The sequence below is a fragment of the Sinocyclocheilus rhinocerous genome, unplaced genomic scaffold (genome assembly GCF_001515625.1).
Source record: "Sinocyclocheilus rhinocerous isolate Xijiao unplaced genomic scaffold, SAMN03320098_v1.1 scaffold3411, whole genome shotgun sequence".
In the NCBI taxonomy this organism is placed as follows: Eukaryota; Metazoa; Chordata; class Actinopteri; order Cypriniformes; family Cyprinidae; genus Sinocyclocheilus; species Sinocyclocheilus rhinocerous.
The window spans coordinates 358275-372707 of NW_015657957.1; the positions used below are offsets into that span (position 1 = coordinate 358275).

The following is a 14433-nucleotide window of genomic DNA, read 5'->3' on the forward strand; positions in this document are numbered from 1 at the left end:
AGCATCCGAGGAGCATGTGAATGCTATGTATATTTATTTTAAATATTTTTAATGTTCTTTAATGTTATCCATCGTTTTTTTGGTGGCTCTTTTTTTTTTTTAAGTATCGGTTCAGGCACTGTTTAGGCATCAGTACCGTTTTAAAAGTATCGATTTGGCACCGGTATCGTAAAAAACCCAATCGATACCCAACCATACTCACAATGCCGCACACGAGAACATCTTTACTTTGACCCTTTCAAAATGTACTATCCAATAATCTCTGTTGGAGAGATCAAGATTTGCAGCATACCTGAGTAATCAGAGGGTAATAATCCTCAGTGTATCTATGATAAAAACTATAGCAACACTAGCTCATGCCAGGTTTGTCAGGCTCAGTGGGCAACCTTTTGGTGCCTGGGCTACACAATTTCCCTCCACAATCTTAAAGTACATTGACCTGTCATGCGTCATCATAACAGCATCTGACGTGCGGGCCTCACCCACAGAAAGGTGTAAATTTTTATTGCTCTTACTATTAATAGACAAACTACAGCAGGCATAACATCGGACCATACTCTGGAGACCTGTCTAGTCAAAGCTCTGGTATAAGCAAATGTAAATAGTGATGCTCAAAGTCCTTTTTAAAAGAAAGTGAGTTAACTTGGCGGCCATCTTGGTAACAGCGCCAAACAGAAACTTCCAGTTAAGTACAGCTCCTATGTATTTGAAAGGGGGAAGACTGATTGACATCATAAAATGGTCTGTATGTATTAGGGCTGTGTATCACCAGCAAAGTCACGATACGGTACGTATCACGATACAGAGGCCACGATACGATACATATCACGATACGGGACTGCACTGAATTTCACCTCAGAAAAAATTCGTAAAACAGCTGTTTATTAAACATTGCATACCATAGGGCCGTTGCTAACTATTGGCAGAACAGGCACTTGACCTCTGTATTATGAAGGGCCACTATAACTGTACCACAGTACAATAGCCTATAGGTAATGGCATATGTTTCATGTTTACATTGTGCACTCCCCACCCTACAATATTCTGATAGTTTGCATCTTGTTTTTAAGCCCATATATAATAATGTACTCGTTCTAATAAATTTATATTGTAATGTACTCATTCTAATATATTAAAATCATCTTAACATTGCTGGTAGGTTATCATTGCACAATCAACACACTCTCTACATTTAAAAAATTTAAATTAGAAGAGTTCTAAACTAATGCGCTACTAACTAATAGTCTTCACTGTAGCTCATGCACACACGTTTAGTCAGATCACTCTGCGCGCGCGCACAGACATTCTTTAGACAAACTTTTTAACGCTGCCCCGCAATTTTATCAATAAAATAGCTTAATCGCTGAAGAGCTACATTACCTTTCTTAACAAGGAGCTGGTAACATCATTGTATCTAAAGGAATTAAAGCCAGCCATTCACTGTTAATAGAGAACGGTGTTCTTGTATTCAAATTTAGCACGGCCCACTGCAGCGCACGTGCCGCGATATCGATACAGGGCCAGCTGTATCGTCAGATCTCTGTGACGATACATCGTCGTATCGAACACAGCACTAGTATGTACGGCTTTTCTGATGTAGTAAACTTGCTTGATAGCTCACCTAGTACAGCACAGCACTTGCACTGCGGAGCATACATGTACAATTCCTGTGAAATGTGACCCTGGACCACAAAACCAGTCATAAGGGTCAATTTTTTTTTATTGAGATTTATACACCATCTCAAGGCTGACTAAATAAGCTTTCAATTGATGTATAATTTGTTACAAAAGGACAATATTTGGCAGAGATACAACTATTTGAAAATCTGGAATCTGAGGGTGCAAAAAAATCTAAATATTGAAAAAAATCGCCTTTAAAGTTGTCCAAACTTTGATAAAGAATATCTCTTTGGTTTTGAGACTTTAGTCTTTGCAACTTCAGGGATCTTATCTATGCACAATCAGCTTGTAACACTCCAAAGAGAAAGGAAAACTTGAAATCGCATCATATGACCCCTTTAAGACTGAATTTGTGGTCCAGGGTCACAAATATGAGAGCTCAAAAACTTGAAGCAAGTTAAAATGGCATGGTTCCTTCATCAAATATGTTTGTATTTCATGTTTGCTTTTGTTAACTCTTTCTGTTAGGTTTAACGTAGGGTTAAGTGTAGATGGTATGTTATCTTCAAACGTGATAGAGCATTAACCTTTTAGCGCCACTCAGCAAACATTTAATTTCTGAACTTCCGCAATATGAATAACCACCAACATAATAAAAAATTGCCAGATTTACATTCATATGACATTTACATTCACATTCAAAATTGAAAATTCACTACATACAAGAAGCAATGTAATATAATTTTGCAGAAATGTTGCCACAGGCATGTTTTCCAGTGAGCCTGGGTTGGTAATACTCATATTTTGTGTTGCAATTCTTTAGCTCAAGTAATACAAAAAAGGCTGTATTTTTAGGTTAATCAACTAATACACATGTGCATTCAAATGCAAACAAACAAGTAATGCCTCTATGAAAAAAGCGATTGGCTATTTAAACTGTGAGGCGCGACTACATAATGTCCAATATGGCCTATGATTAGACAGTCTTCTCCCTTCTGCTCACTCTTAATTGTAGGGATTTTTTCAAATCTTACAGACCTGCACCTGGCAGACAAGCATTTCTGCCTGGCAGTAAAAAAGACAAAAGACTTACATTGAAGGTTGGATTTGAGCCATTATAGAAGGCTCTTTTCACTTGGGACACCAAGCAACCACCTTGAAGGCCCTAGCAACGTCCCAGAATCACAAAAGCAACTTTTACTTATGCAACCACCAAAATCACAAAATGTTGTTTACATGTGTCGTCACATTTTTTAGAGGCAAAAATACTCATTACACAACCCAACAATGAACGTGATAACCTGCGTTCAGCAGCTCCTCTGTATAAATGTTGTTTCCATCCTATAGCTACATTTGTAAAAGAGCTGTGCAAGTGCCCAGTGTAACCTTTCACACTAAACACTTTTAGCACTGTGCATTATGTAACCTCATTCTAGCGGTTGGCAAATCCAGTTAATATGCCAAAGTGTGCGTGGCACCCTAGTGCACCTAAACGGCTCGAAACAGTGAATTGGCATTTACGAGAGCTTTCAGTCATCAGGCTATCATTCAATTGAAATTACAGCATCTCTATCCCTCCCCCAACTTGTCCAGAGCAGATGAATAGCCATCGAAGAACATTGCAGTTCAACAGCCATTCACAGTGCATTACTCAAACTGCGGAGGACATTTGAGAGGTGATGATTGCAGCCGGTAAAAAGATCATGTAAAATCTTCTGTTTCAGACTCTTTTTCTTTCACACACTCTCTGTTCTACATAGCCCCCCTTGTTTCTTCAATGCAGGCGCACGTTGGCCAATCACTGGCTGAATCTGAGCCTCCCTCGACTCTTTGCATCTTTCTCTCAATCAAGGGGAACAGCATCTGCTCCGAGTAGAGCTATGCAAACTGTGCGGATTGTATTGGACGGAGAGCGCCAGCAACAGCCTAATGTTACAATGCAATCGTATAGCCGGGACAGTGACACAAACTCACACTGCACACTGATTGTCCCTCTGCAGGGTGGCCCAGTTCGTGCAAGGTCTCCGTAATCCCCTCTCGCTCGCCCACTTTCCAGCTCCGCTGATCCTTCAATTGTCCTCTCTCACTCCGAGTGCGCAGTCAACAATTGATCTAGATCCAACCAGCTAAATTCACCCTGTCATCCACACACATTCTCAGCCTGAAATACGTCCCAGCATCTCACACACTCCTTGCCGGTACCTGAATCGGCTCCGGTGGCTGAGCTGAGATGGGCCCCCCGTGCCGGCGTTGTTGGCACCGTGTGCGGGCTCCCCTGTCGCTCCCGCTGAGGAGCCCGGCGGACGGAAACGCCGCACATCAACCCTGACTCTGTGGAGATTGTAGCAAGAGGGAGAGCTATGCAAAGACCTGCAGCATCTCACCATTTCCCCGCAGTGCTCCGCATAGGCCCCTTCTGCCGCTTCAGACTCCCCTTACACATGATCACTGTGGAAGGATTAGTGCGTATGGCAGGCTTTAGCCCTCTCTCACGCTCACTCCGTTCGTCTGGCCCGGTGGTTTTCCGCTGCAAAGCTTAAAGACCCGCCCTCCCTGCTCGTCACGTGTGGGATGCTTAACTGCGATTGGTCAGCCAGCGGATGAATCCACCTTCTCTTCTAAGCCGCTGCTGAATTCAAGGCCTGGTGCAGCTGGGAAGGTGGTGATATGAAAAGGAGGAGGAGAGGGAGGGGTTTGTAAACAGACAATCCTGTCAGCATGTGCTCAGTAGATCCCGAATTCCATCTATGACCCCATCCCCCCTCTCTCTCTCATCTCTTTCTCAACTGAAGGATAAAGAGCAACAAGCTCCCGACTGTTGTGATACGATTTCTGATCTCAAAATCACTTTCTCTACAAAGTCCAGCGCATCAACAAAGCCTAAAAATACATTGCATTCACTTCAATTTGCTATTAATTTCTGCATGTTCTATACAACATTTCAGTACAGCAACAGTAATGTGTAAGAAAGTCTATAATTGCTACCATATACCAATTTATATGAATTGTATATTCATTCATATCAATATCTGTGTATTTGTTACAATAATAATACTCATTTATATTTTAAACACATATCTTTTTATATTTATTTTAGTGCTGTCAATCGATTAAAAAAATTAACTAATCATAATTTTTTGCTGAAACTAATTGCGATTAATCCCACCTAACATTAAAGCTTTTAAATACTTTTATATTGCAATAATTTCACATTCAATCTTCAAATCAAAGTAGAAACAACAAAGGCGGTATATTTTTTAATATTTGTTTAGTGGCATCTTTTTTTATTTTTGAAGGCGAGTATCACTGATACCAATACTACTGATGTCTCTAGGAAATAGTTTTATTAATATAAAATAATAATAATATTTAACCATGGACTACAGCCATTCAACATGACAGTAGCTATAACTGAGAGCTATCAATTTTAACATTTATTAGACTTTAAAAAATAACTTCAATTGAACTTAGAACAATCTTCACATAAACCCATTATAATAAATGTCATATTTAGCTACCTGTGCCCTTCAGCATGTAGGAAATACAGAAATTGAATAAAGTTATCAAACACTAAACTCTAAATGAAATATTGAATTGAATTTTCTTTTGTTTTTTGATTAACAGACATCACAGCAGCTGGTTATTAGGTTATTTTGGATGCTTTAAGAGCTGCCGCTGCTGAACATGACGCAGATCTGACACGCATCGTATTTTCTTACAACTCTTTACCTTTTGTGACCCACTTCAGCTCTTAAAGTCTCTATTAATGAGCTGACGGGTTGAATCGGGAGTTAGATGAGGGAGACAGTGCTGGGCTGCTCCAGGACAGTTTTGAAAACCACTGCATGTTCTTAAATGTGACTCATATAACAAATACCTGCATGCATGCACAGTTTTAAGGCAGCTTTAATCAACTTTTTTGGTAACTTCACTTAACTGATGACATAACTATGACATTGCATACTTGTAATTTCATTTGCACTTTAATATGATATAGCACTTTAATAATATAATACAACGCGCACCGCCATATTTTTGTGTGCAGTTGTAGAGCACGTGCTACGAGCACAGCATAACAGCTGACAGGACAGGAACATTGGTTTTTACTGACATATGTCCTGACAACATCTCATCTGAGCACAGTTCACTGTTGTTCTACTGAAGCTCCTCGTCACCTGTACATTTTCCACGCTCGTTTGACTCGCGCCTGGTGCTGAGGTGAAGTTGCAGTGCGCCTCTGAAAAGTCTCCTGTTTGATGAGATCGTAAAGATGTTCTGCATCTAAATAAACGCAATTCTTGTCAAGAAAAAAAAAAAAGAGAGACAGAAGCAGCAGTTGTGAGTGGGGTGGCCCCACTCATTAAATATTTGTAATGCGTTAAAGCGCTGATTTTGACAGCACCAATTTATTTTAAACACATATCCATCTATCTGTCTATTAAAATATAACATATATATATGTTTGCATATATTTTTATTTATTCATTATTTTTTCCTTCTCTCACCCAGATCAATCACTAAGAAAATTCTTTGAACTGATTCTTTTACATCTGTTCTTGACAGTTTAGTATTCTTTCACATCCTGTAATGTTTCTGTAATAATTTATAACACAATAAAAACAATTACATCTATTTGTTGTGCCCTGGCAAAAATAAAAGTTCTCAAATAAACAATACACTTCATATATTCTTTAAAGGAAAACCAAAAGCACACTTGACCGCCTGCAAATCACATGAACTTGACTTCCTATTAAACAGGAAGGAAGTAAATCTTCCTGTCTCGACTAATCTTTTGATATGTGTTTTAATACGTAAATTCCTGTGTAAAAACACTATGAATGATCCCCACTAGTAATAATTCAATCATTTATTTCTAGTTTACTCTACACATAAAATAATTTGACAACCTAATGAAAAAAGAATTCAAATTCATCCCGCAATACAAATCCAAAATGACTTAAAGGAAATCTTTACACTCACTTGTATGGAGTGACACAATAAGAGGTCTGTCGATCTTCTCAATGGACTACACTCCTCTTACTGTCTTTGTACTAGGATCCGCTCCGATATGGCATGTGTGTGATGGGATGTCATCACTAAATATTAACCAGACCAATGAGTGAAAGGGCTTACTTCCTATTTGATGACTGTCAAAGAGCCCATCCCACTCCATAAACACACACAACTGCAGACAGCTATAGCGTGTGTGTTCAGAAGACACAGAGAAATCAATATAACTCACAGGACCAAGTGCTTGTGATTAAAGTCATTAAAGGAAACAATTTGATTTATCACTGTATTGTGCCACGATCATTTTCACAGAGCGATTGCTTTTGTGTGTTACGACAACTACCTATTGCAACATACTGTAACTCATAATTTTTTGGGGTGGAGGGGTTGCAGTGAATTGGTATTACTTTTGGGAACTGGTTTATAAGAATGTAGCACATGCTGGGCTGGATGATGCATTAAACAAGAATCTAGGATAGTACAACTGAAACTTTTTGTTATTTCATTACTGCTGCTATCAAATACAAAAAAGAAAGTGAAGAAAATGTCAACCTTAAACCTCTTCAAGATAGAATAAAAAATATTCATGTTAGACATTAGATGATTTTTAGTTTTGTGTCAGAACAGTATCGAAGACTGCTTTATTATAAATAAAAAAAGATTTAGTGAACTGAACTCGCAGCATGATGAAAGAGCATAAGAATGCATCAATTTAGTTCTGTTCTTTCCTTTATTTCTTTCTGGTTTTATTTAAATATTATAAATAAAAAAAAAAGTTATTTTAAATTGTAATAATATTTCAAAATATGACTATTTTTATTGTATTTTATAAATGCAGCCTTGGTGAGACTTCTTTTCAGAAACTGATCCCAAACCTGAACAGTAGACAATAACTATTATTACACTTTTTACACTCGATTTAGTATCATGACAAAAGAGTACAAGTATCGGAAGACTTTATTGATTTATTTTCCAACACCTCTAGGCTACAAATATAACAAAGCCACTGTGTATGTCTGAGAAGGTTCTGGAAAATGGGCACACCGACACAAAGAGCGCCGTTATCTCTGGCAGCGAGGCTTTCTGCCTGTGCCTTATCTGTAAATCTACAACAAACCCGCTGAACAGAAATCTGTCCTCATATATCAGGCGTAACATAAAAGAAGAGTCCATGACTGACAGTCTGTGAACACCGATCATACACAGAGCTAACAGTGAGAGTTTCAATGGTATGAATACCAAAGCCAAACACATATGCATGATAAAGATAAGAGTATAATATGTCTGAAAATGTCAAAAGCACTATTTCTACATGCTTAGAATGCAATGAAATCACATAAGGGTTAAAAAGGATATTTTAGAGTTTTTTTCTCCTTGATTCAGACACTGTATAAATAGTCTTGTACCTTTGTTGCACAACCCCCGTTTCCGTACAAGAAGAAATCTTGCTATTGTTTGTGAGGTACAAGTCTGTCAAAATGTCCTCATGTCATGTTTAAAGTCACAAAAGATCAACTTTTTAGAGGTTGTGACAACCGACTTAACTGCATTATAACAGATTTGTGTGCAAACATAACTGTCCAGCACCCACAGAGACAGGTCATGAACGGGTCACGATGAGCAACCGCTAAACAGGAGCTCCACGTTGGAGGCTGATGTTTATCTGTTGTATGAAACAGATAAAACACTACATCACACTAGGGAAAGCCTTCAAACAAAACCAGCCAATCAGACGCTAGTGACACCAGCAGTGAATTTCAACACGCTCAGGTGATTCGGACACTCAAACAACCAGATCGCCTGGCTGGTATTAAAGGTCACACAACAAATGAACACAACATTGTACCTGTCCTGGATTTGTGACATGTCATTACATCAGATAACATTTCATTTAAAAAGACTTGAAATTTAATAATCACAAATACATGAATTAAGTGATTAAGTCACTCTTAATTTTAATAACTTTAAACTATGATCATCTTTAATATTATTAGATCTGATTCATGTGGCATTTTTGATTACCACTGAATAAGAAAAAACTACGACAGCTATCTTTTTAGTTATTATTTGTTTTTAAGGTTATTTAAATTGGTTACCGTCAATTTAAATAACTTTGCACAAGCAACAGATTTTAGGCTTGCCAAACAAAACAAATAGCCAAAATCTTCCCCGTAACAGGCTGACATCTCCTGCAGTGTCACACCGACACTGTCAGGTATGGATGTTTGTACAGCTTCAAAGCAACACCACAATCAAAACTCTGACAGAGCAGTGAATGACACACCATCTTATCTGCATCTTAGGGCCCGTTTACACTTGGCCACTTCATGCTTTTTCATTGATCGGATAGCTATCCTATCATGAGTGTTCAAGCAAGTGTTATTTTAGTACCGCTGATATACTAAATATATATATATACTAATTTGCAATATTTCGATAATTTCGATATATTGCACAGCCCTAATATATATATATATGTATGTGTGTTAGCATGAATCCTCATTCTTGTAATAACACTGTATAAAAAGGTTAGTATGTACACACACTTTTGAACATGGGCTCCACAGTGTATCTCAGTATCCAGAGACATTTAACACAGCCATACCATCAGTGTCCCAACTTCACTATACCAGCACAAATAAGTGAGTTTGAGAATGAATTTTGATTAACTTGATATCAGTTTTCACAGTTTCAGGAAACTTAAGTTTGCATAGTTCACGGCACACAACCAACTGAGCTAAAATCAGAATGTGGGGGGAAAGGTTGTGGATATGACAGACAACGCATTTGCAATGGCAACGTTTTGCAACTGTTAGACAGTTTGTCTGGGAATTTTACACACAAATAATACTGTATTCTGAGATTGACCTTACCTGAAATTCATTGGCAATTCGTGGTTGCACTTCGATGCCAAGCTTCTCCAGCTGCTGATCCTTGTATTGCCCATATTGATTGTATCCTACATAACCCCCGCCTGTAGCTATAAGAAGAGGAAGTGGTCGTACACGGGCCTGTAGTCCAAGAAAACCTGAGATAAAGGAAAAATAACATCATTTAATGGATCCATTAGATGTTTGTGACAGTCACTTTAAGGATAGTGTTTGGAGAACAACTGCAAATATACATAAGAAAGTCATTGTTTAAAGAAAACCACATGCTTGGTTGATCCAATCTCAGTTGGAATTATTTAAGCACACAGACACACTGTGTGTTTTATATATTTATATATATATATATATATATATAGCTTGATATAAAGACTTGACGCAGCGGTGCCACCTAACATCTCTTATGACGAACTGCAGTTTTACATTCTCCAAGAAAGACCCTTTTAGCGTAACGTTGCGCAAGTTTGTGAAAAATGCGGAATTGTGCAGTGGCGCATAAAAAAACCGTCGACAAAAATATTTTGTAAATGTGACTGACCTTTTGAAAATAACCTCAATGTATCCATTAGATGTTTGTGACAGTCAATTTAAGGATAGTGTTTGGAGATCAACTGCAAATATACATAAGAAAGTCATTGTTTAAAGAAAACCACATGCTTGGTTGATCCAATCTCAGTTGGAATTATGTAAGCACACAAGCACACACTGTTTATGTGTGTTATACAGAGCTGGGTAGTAACTGATTACATGTAATCTGGATAACGTAATCAGATTACACAAATTAAGCACATGTAATTAGAGTAAATTACATTTTAAAATACTCAGAATCAGCCTACGGCCTTTTTATTACAGTATTACATATTATTCACACAATAGCAATACATTACTCATAACTTATTGATTCTCCCAAATTCCTCTTTTTCATCTTTTAAATGTTCCTTTCTAAAATAGCCTACCACTGATATGCATTCAGAAAGTCTTCCAGTTTTGTGGACATTCACACAAAGATCAGTCAATATTCAGGTGGCTGTAATTACACAGAAAATTAAGAGGCCACACAGCATTTGATCACTGGATTTATAAAAATCATTTCAGGTGTTTCAACATTGCACCAACTACTGATGAAAACATTAATGTTTATTTGAATTATCACTCAGTGATACCAGTTATTACAATGTCTTTTGAAGGCTTTTGTCTTTCAAACACATTAAAATGCATTATTTCTTATTTACACGTAATGCAGGCATTCCCGAACATTATTGTCATCTGAACATCTTTCACCTAATATATTTAGTTGAAGTACCCCTGAGATGTTAAAATAAATATTTAATAATTGAGTATCACATTTGCATGTTCACGGTTCTCTGACATTGGTTAATGGTCACATGACATGCAGGTAAACTAATTCATTTTTTAGGAAGCGTTTCATTTCTTTTTATGTTATTTTAAAATGATTTATTTTAATATTACATTTTTATGATTTAATTAATGACTTAACTTTTCATTAAACTCACAAACCCCCTGCAGTACCTTTACAAACCCCAGACGTTATGCAATGTTTAATGCACTTAATGTTGTTAATTTCAACGGATGGAATACATTTTTTTTTACTCTTTGTATTTTTATATCAATATGGTACAAGATTATCCTATTTAAATCAATGTGATAATCAAGTTAGGTCAAAAGTAACCTAAAAGTAATCGAAAAGTAGTCTGATTACATTACCTGAAATGTGTAATGTAATGGATTACGTTACTAACTACAATTTTTGTCCTGTAATTTAGGACCAGTAACAGATTACAATTTGTAAGTAATCTACCCAGCTCTGGTGTGATACATACATACATACATATATATATATATTGATATAAAGACGTAGCGGTGTCACCTAAAGTCTCTTATGACGCTTTCAGCGTAACGTTGCGCAAGTTTGTATAAAATGCGGAATTGTGCAGTGGCGCATAAAAAACGTCTGTGGGAGCGTTTAATACTTTTGTAAAGTTGTTTACAAAAATACTTTGTAAATGTGACTGACCTTTTGAAAATAACCTCTGATGGCTCCGTCTGACACCGAAGCCACTGTGCTGCAGAAAACTGCAAACAAGACCATTCACATCACAATTTAAAAACACTCGAGAACTAACGTTACATTACCGACATGTGCATTTCTAAGCATCTCGATATGAATAACTTAAAAGAATGTCGCCATTTAGAAGTCTGAAGTAATGAAAAATTACTATAGAAAATGAATGAATATTTCAACTTGAAATTCGCCCAGCTAATATAGACATTTAAATATGTAACTAGCAGTCACGTCTTGTATTCACTTAACTGGGCCTCGTAGTTAAAAAAACAACAAATCGTACGGGCCAACTTGTTAGAAAGGTTCTCCTAACGTAAGAAAGGGCTTGTCCCAGCTCATGTGCTAATGCTGCAGCGCTTCAGCTGATTGTGTAACTAGGCTCTGAGAGCAACTCGGTCTCAGGATCCGTCCCTTTAACCTGTCTCGACAGGTTCGCCAGTCAGACTTCACGGGATAATGAAGCCAACACGTGTAGATGCCAGCATTAGCTTCAGAAGGTCTAATGTAATTTAGATTCTTTCACGAAATCCCAAAATGACATGACACAGTTACCTGCTCTTTCCTGTCCCTGTCAGGCGGGTAATAAACAGTCTGCGTACGAGCGCTGCCATGATGCTTGCACGCGGTTACAGATTCCCCGTGTTCCCGTCCTTCACAAGACGCACTTCCGCCATCTACCGGAATGGAGGGTTCATTACCACAGCCCTTGACTCGAAGCACTAATTTTACGAAAATAAATAGAACTTAAACGGATAGTTCACCCAAAAATGAAAATTCTGTCATCATTTACTCACCCTCATGTCGTTCCAAACCTGTATGAGTTGCTTTCTTTTGTTGAACACAAAAGAAGATATTTTGAAGATTGCTGATAATCAAACAGTTGGTGTTTGCCATTGACTTCCATAGTTTTTTTTCCCCCTACTATGGAAGTCAATGGCATGAGTAAATGATGACAGAATTTAAATTTTTGGGTGAACTATCCCTTTATGCACTTAATGTTGTTAATTTCAACGGATGGAATACATTTTTTTTTACTATTTGTATTTTTATATCAATATGGTACAAGATTATCCTATTTAAATCAATGTGATAATCAAGTTAGGTCAAAAGTAACCTAAAAGTAATCGAAAAGTAGTCTGATTACATTACCTGAAATGTGTAATGTAATGGATTACGTTACTAACTACAATTTTTGTCCTGTAATTTAGGACCAGTAACAGATTACAATTTGTAAGTAATCTACCCAGCTCTGGTGTGATACATACATACATACATATATATATATATTGATATAAAGACGTAGCGGTGTCACCTAAAGTCTCTTATGACGCTTTCAGCGTAACGTTGCGCAAGTTTGTATAAAATGCGGAATTGTGCAGTGGCGCATAAAAAACGTCTGTGGGAGCGTTTAATACTTTTGTAAAGTTGTTTACAAAAATACTTTGTAAATGTGACTGACCTTTTGAAAATAACCTCTGATGGCTCCGTCTGACACCGAAGCCACTGTGCTGCAGAAAACTGCAAACAAGACCATTCACATCACAATTTAAAAACACTCGAGAACTAACGTTACATTACCGACATGTGCATTTCTAAGCATCTCGATATGAATAACTTAAAAGAATGTCGCCATTTAGAAGTCTGAAGTAATGAAAAATTACTATAGAAAATGAATGAATATTTCAACTTGAAATTCGCCCAGCTAATATAGACATTTAAATATGTAACTAGCAGTCACGTCTTGTATTCACTTAACTGGGCCTCGTAGTTAAAAAAACAACAAATCGTACGGGCCAACTTGTTAGAAAGGTTCTCCTAACGTAAGAAAGGGCTTGTCCCAGCTCATGTGCTAATGCTGCAGCGCTTCAGCTGATTGTGTAACTAGGCTCTGAGAGCAACTCGGTCTCAGGATCCGTCCCTTTAACCTGTCTCGACAGGTTCGCCAGTCAGACTTCACGGGATAATGAAGCCAACACGTGTAGATGCCAGCATTAGCTTCAGAAGGTCTAATGTAATTTAGATTCTTTCACGAAATCCCAAAATGACATGACACAGTTACCTGCTCTTTCCTGTCCCTGTCAGGCGGGTAATAAACAGTCTGCGTACGAGCGCTGCCATGATGCTTGCACGCGGTTACAGATTCCCCGTGTTCCCGTCCTTCACAAGACGCACTTCCGCCATCTACCGGAATGGAGGGTTCATTACCACAGCCCTTGACTCGAAGCACTAATTTTACGAAAATAAATAGAACTTAAACGGATAGTTCACCCAAAAATGAAAATTCTGTCATCATTTACTCACCCTCATGTCGTTCCAAACCTGTATGAGTTGCTTTCTTTTGTTGAACACAAAAGAAGATATTTTGAAGATTGCTGATAATCAAACAGTTGGTGTTTGCCATTGACTTCCATAGTTTTTTTTCCCCCTACTATGGAAGTCAATGGCATGAGTAAATGATGACAGAATTTTAATTTTTGGGTGAACTATCCCTTTAAATCAATTAGAAAATAAACAAATATCACATTTAAAACAAACTAAAAAAGGAAATAAATAATAAAAGTGTAAATATTTCGTTGGTACCATTCGTGCTGGGTAGATTACTTACAAGTCCGTTACTGATTCCAAATTACAGGACAAAAAGTTTAGTTAGTAACGTAATCCACTACATTACACATTTTTGGTAATATAATCAGACTACTTTTAGATTACTTTTGACCTAATTCATTTATCACATTGATTTAAATATATTCCATTCACTGTCATGAACAACATGAAGTGCATTAAACATTACATTATGTCAAGGTTTCCCAAACTGGGGTTCGAGAGGGAACT

At 37.4% G+C, this 14433-nt stretch overlaps 1 protein-coding gene across 2 annotated transcripts in view; it reads right to left on the reverse strand.

Annotated features, from left to right (window-relative positions):
* Positions 1-6709, reverse strand: part of LOC107721644 (phosphatidylserine decarboxylase proenzyme, mitochondrial) — a 21190-nt gene extending 14481 nt beyond the window's left edge. The window contains exons 1-2 of one of the 2 annotated variants that reach the window (XM_016529756.1): positions 6601-6709; positions 3823-4271 (exon numbers count right to left, since the gene is read on the reverse strand). In XM_016529756.1, the coding sequence (XP_016385242.1) occupies positions 3823-4007 (185 nt within the window). In that variant the 5' untranslated portion in view covers positions 4008-4271; positions 6601-6709. The remainder of the gene's footprint in view (positions 1-3822; positions 4272-6600) is intronic. The other variant, XM_016529757.1, reaches the window with a different exon arrangement.
* Between the last annotated feature and the right edge of the window lie 7724 nt (positions 6710-14433).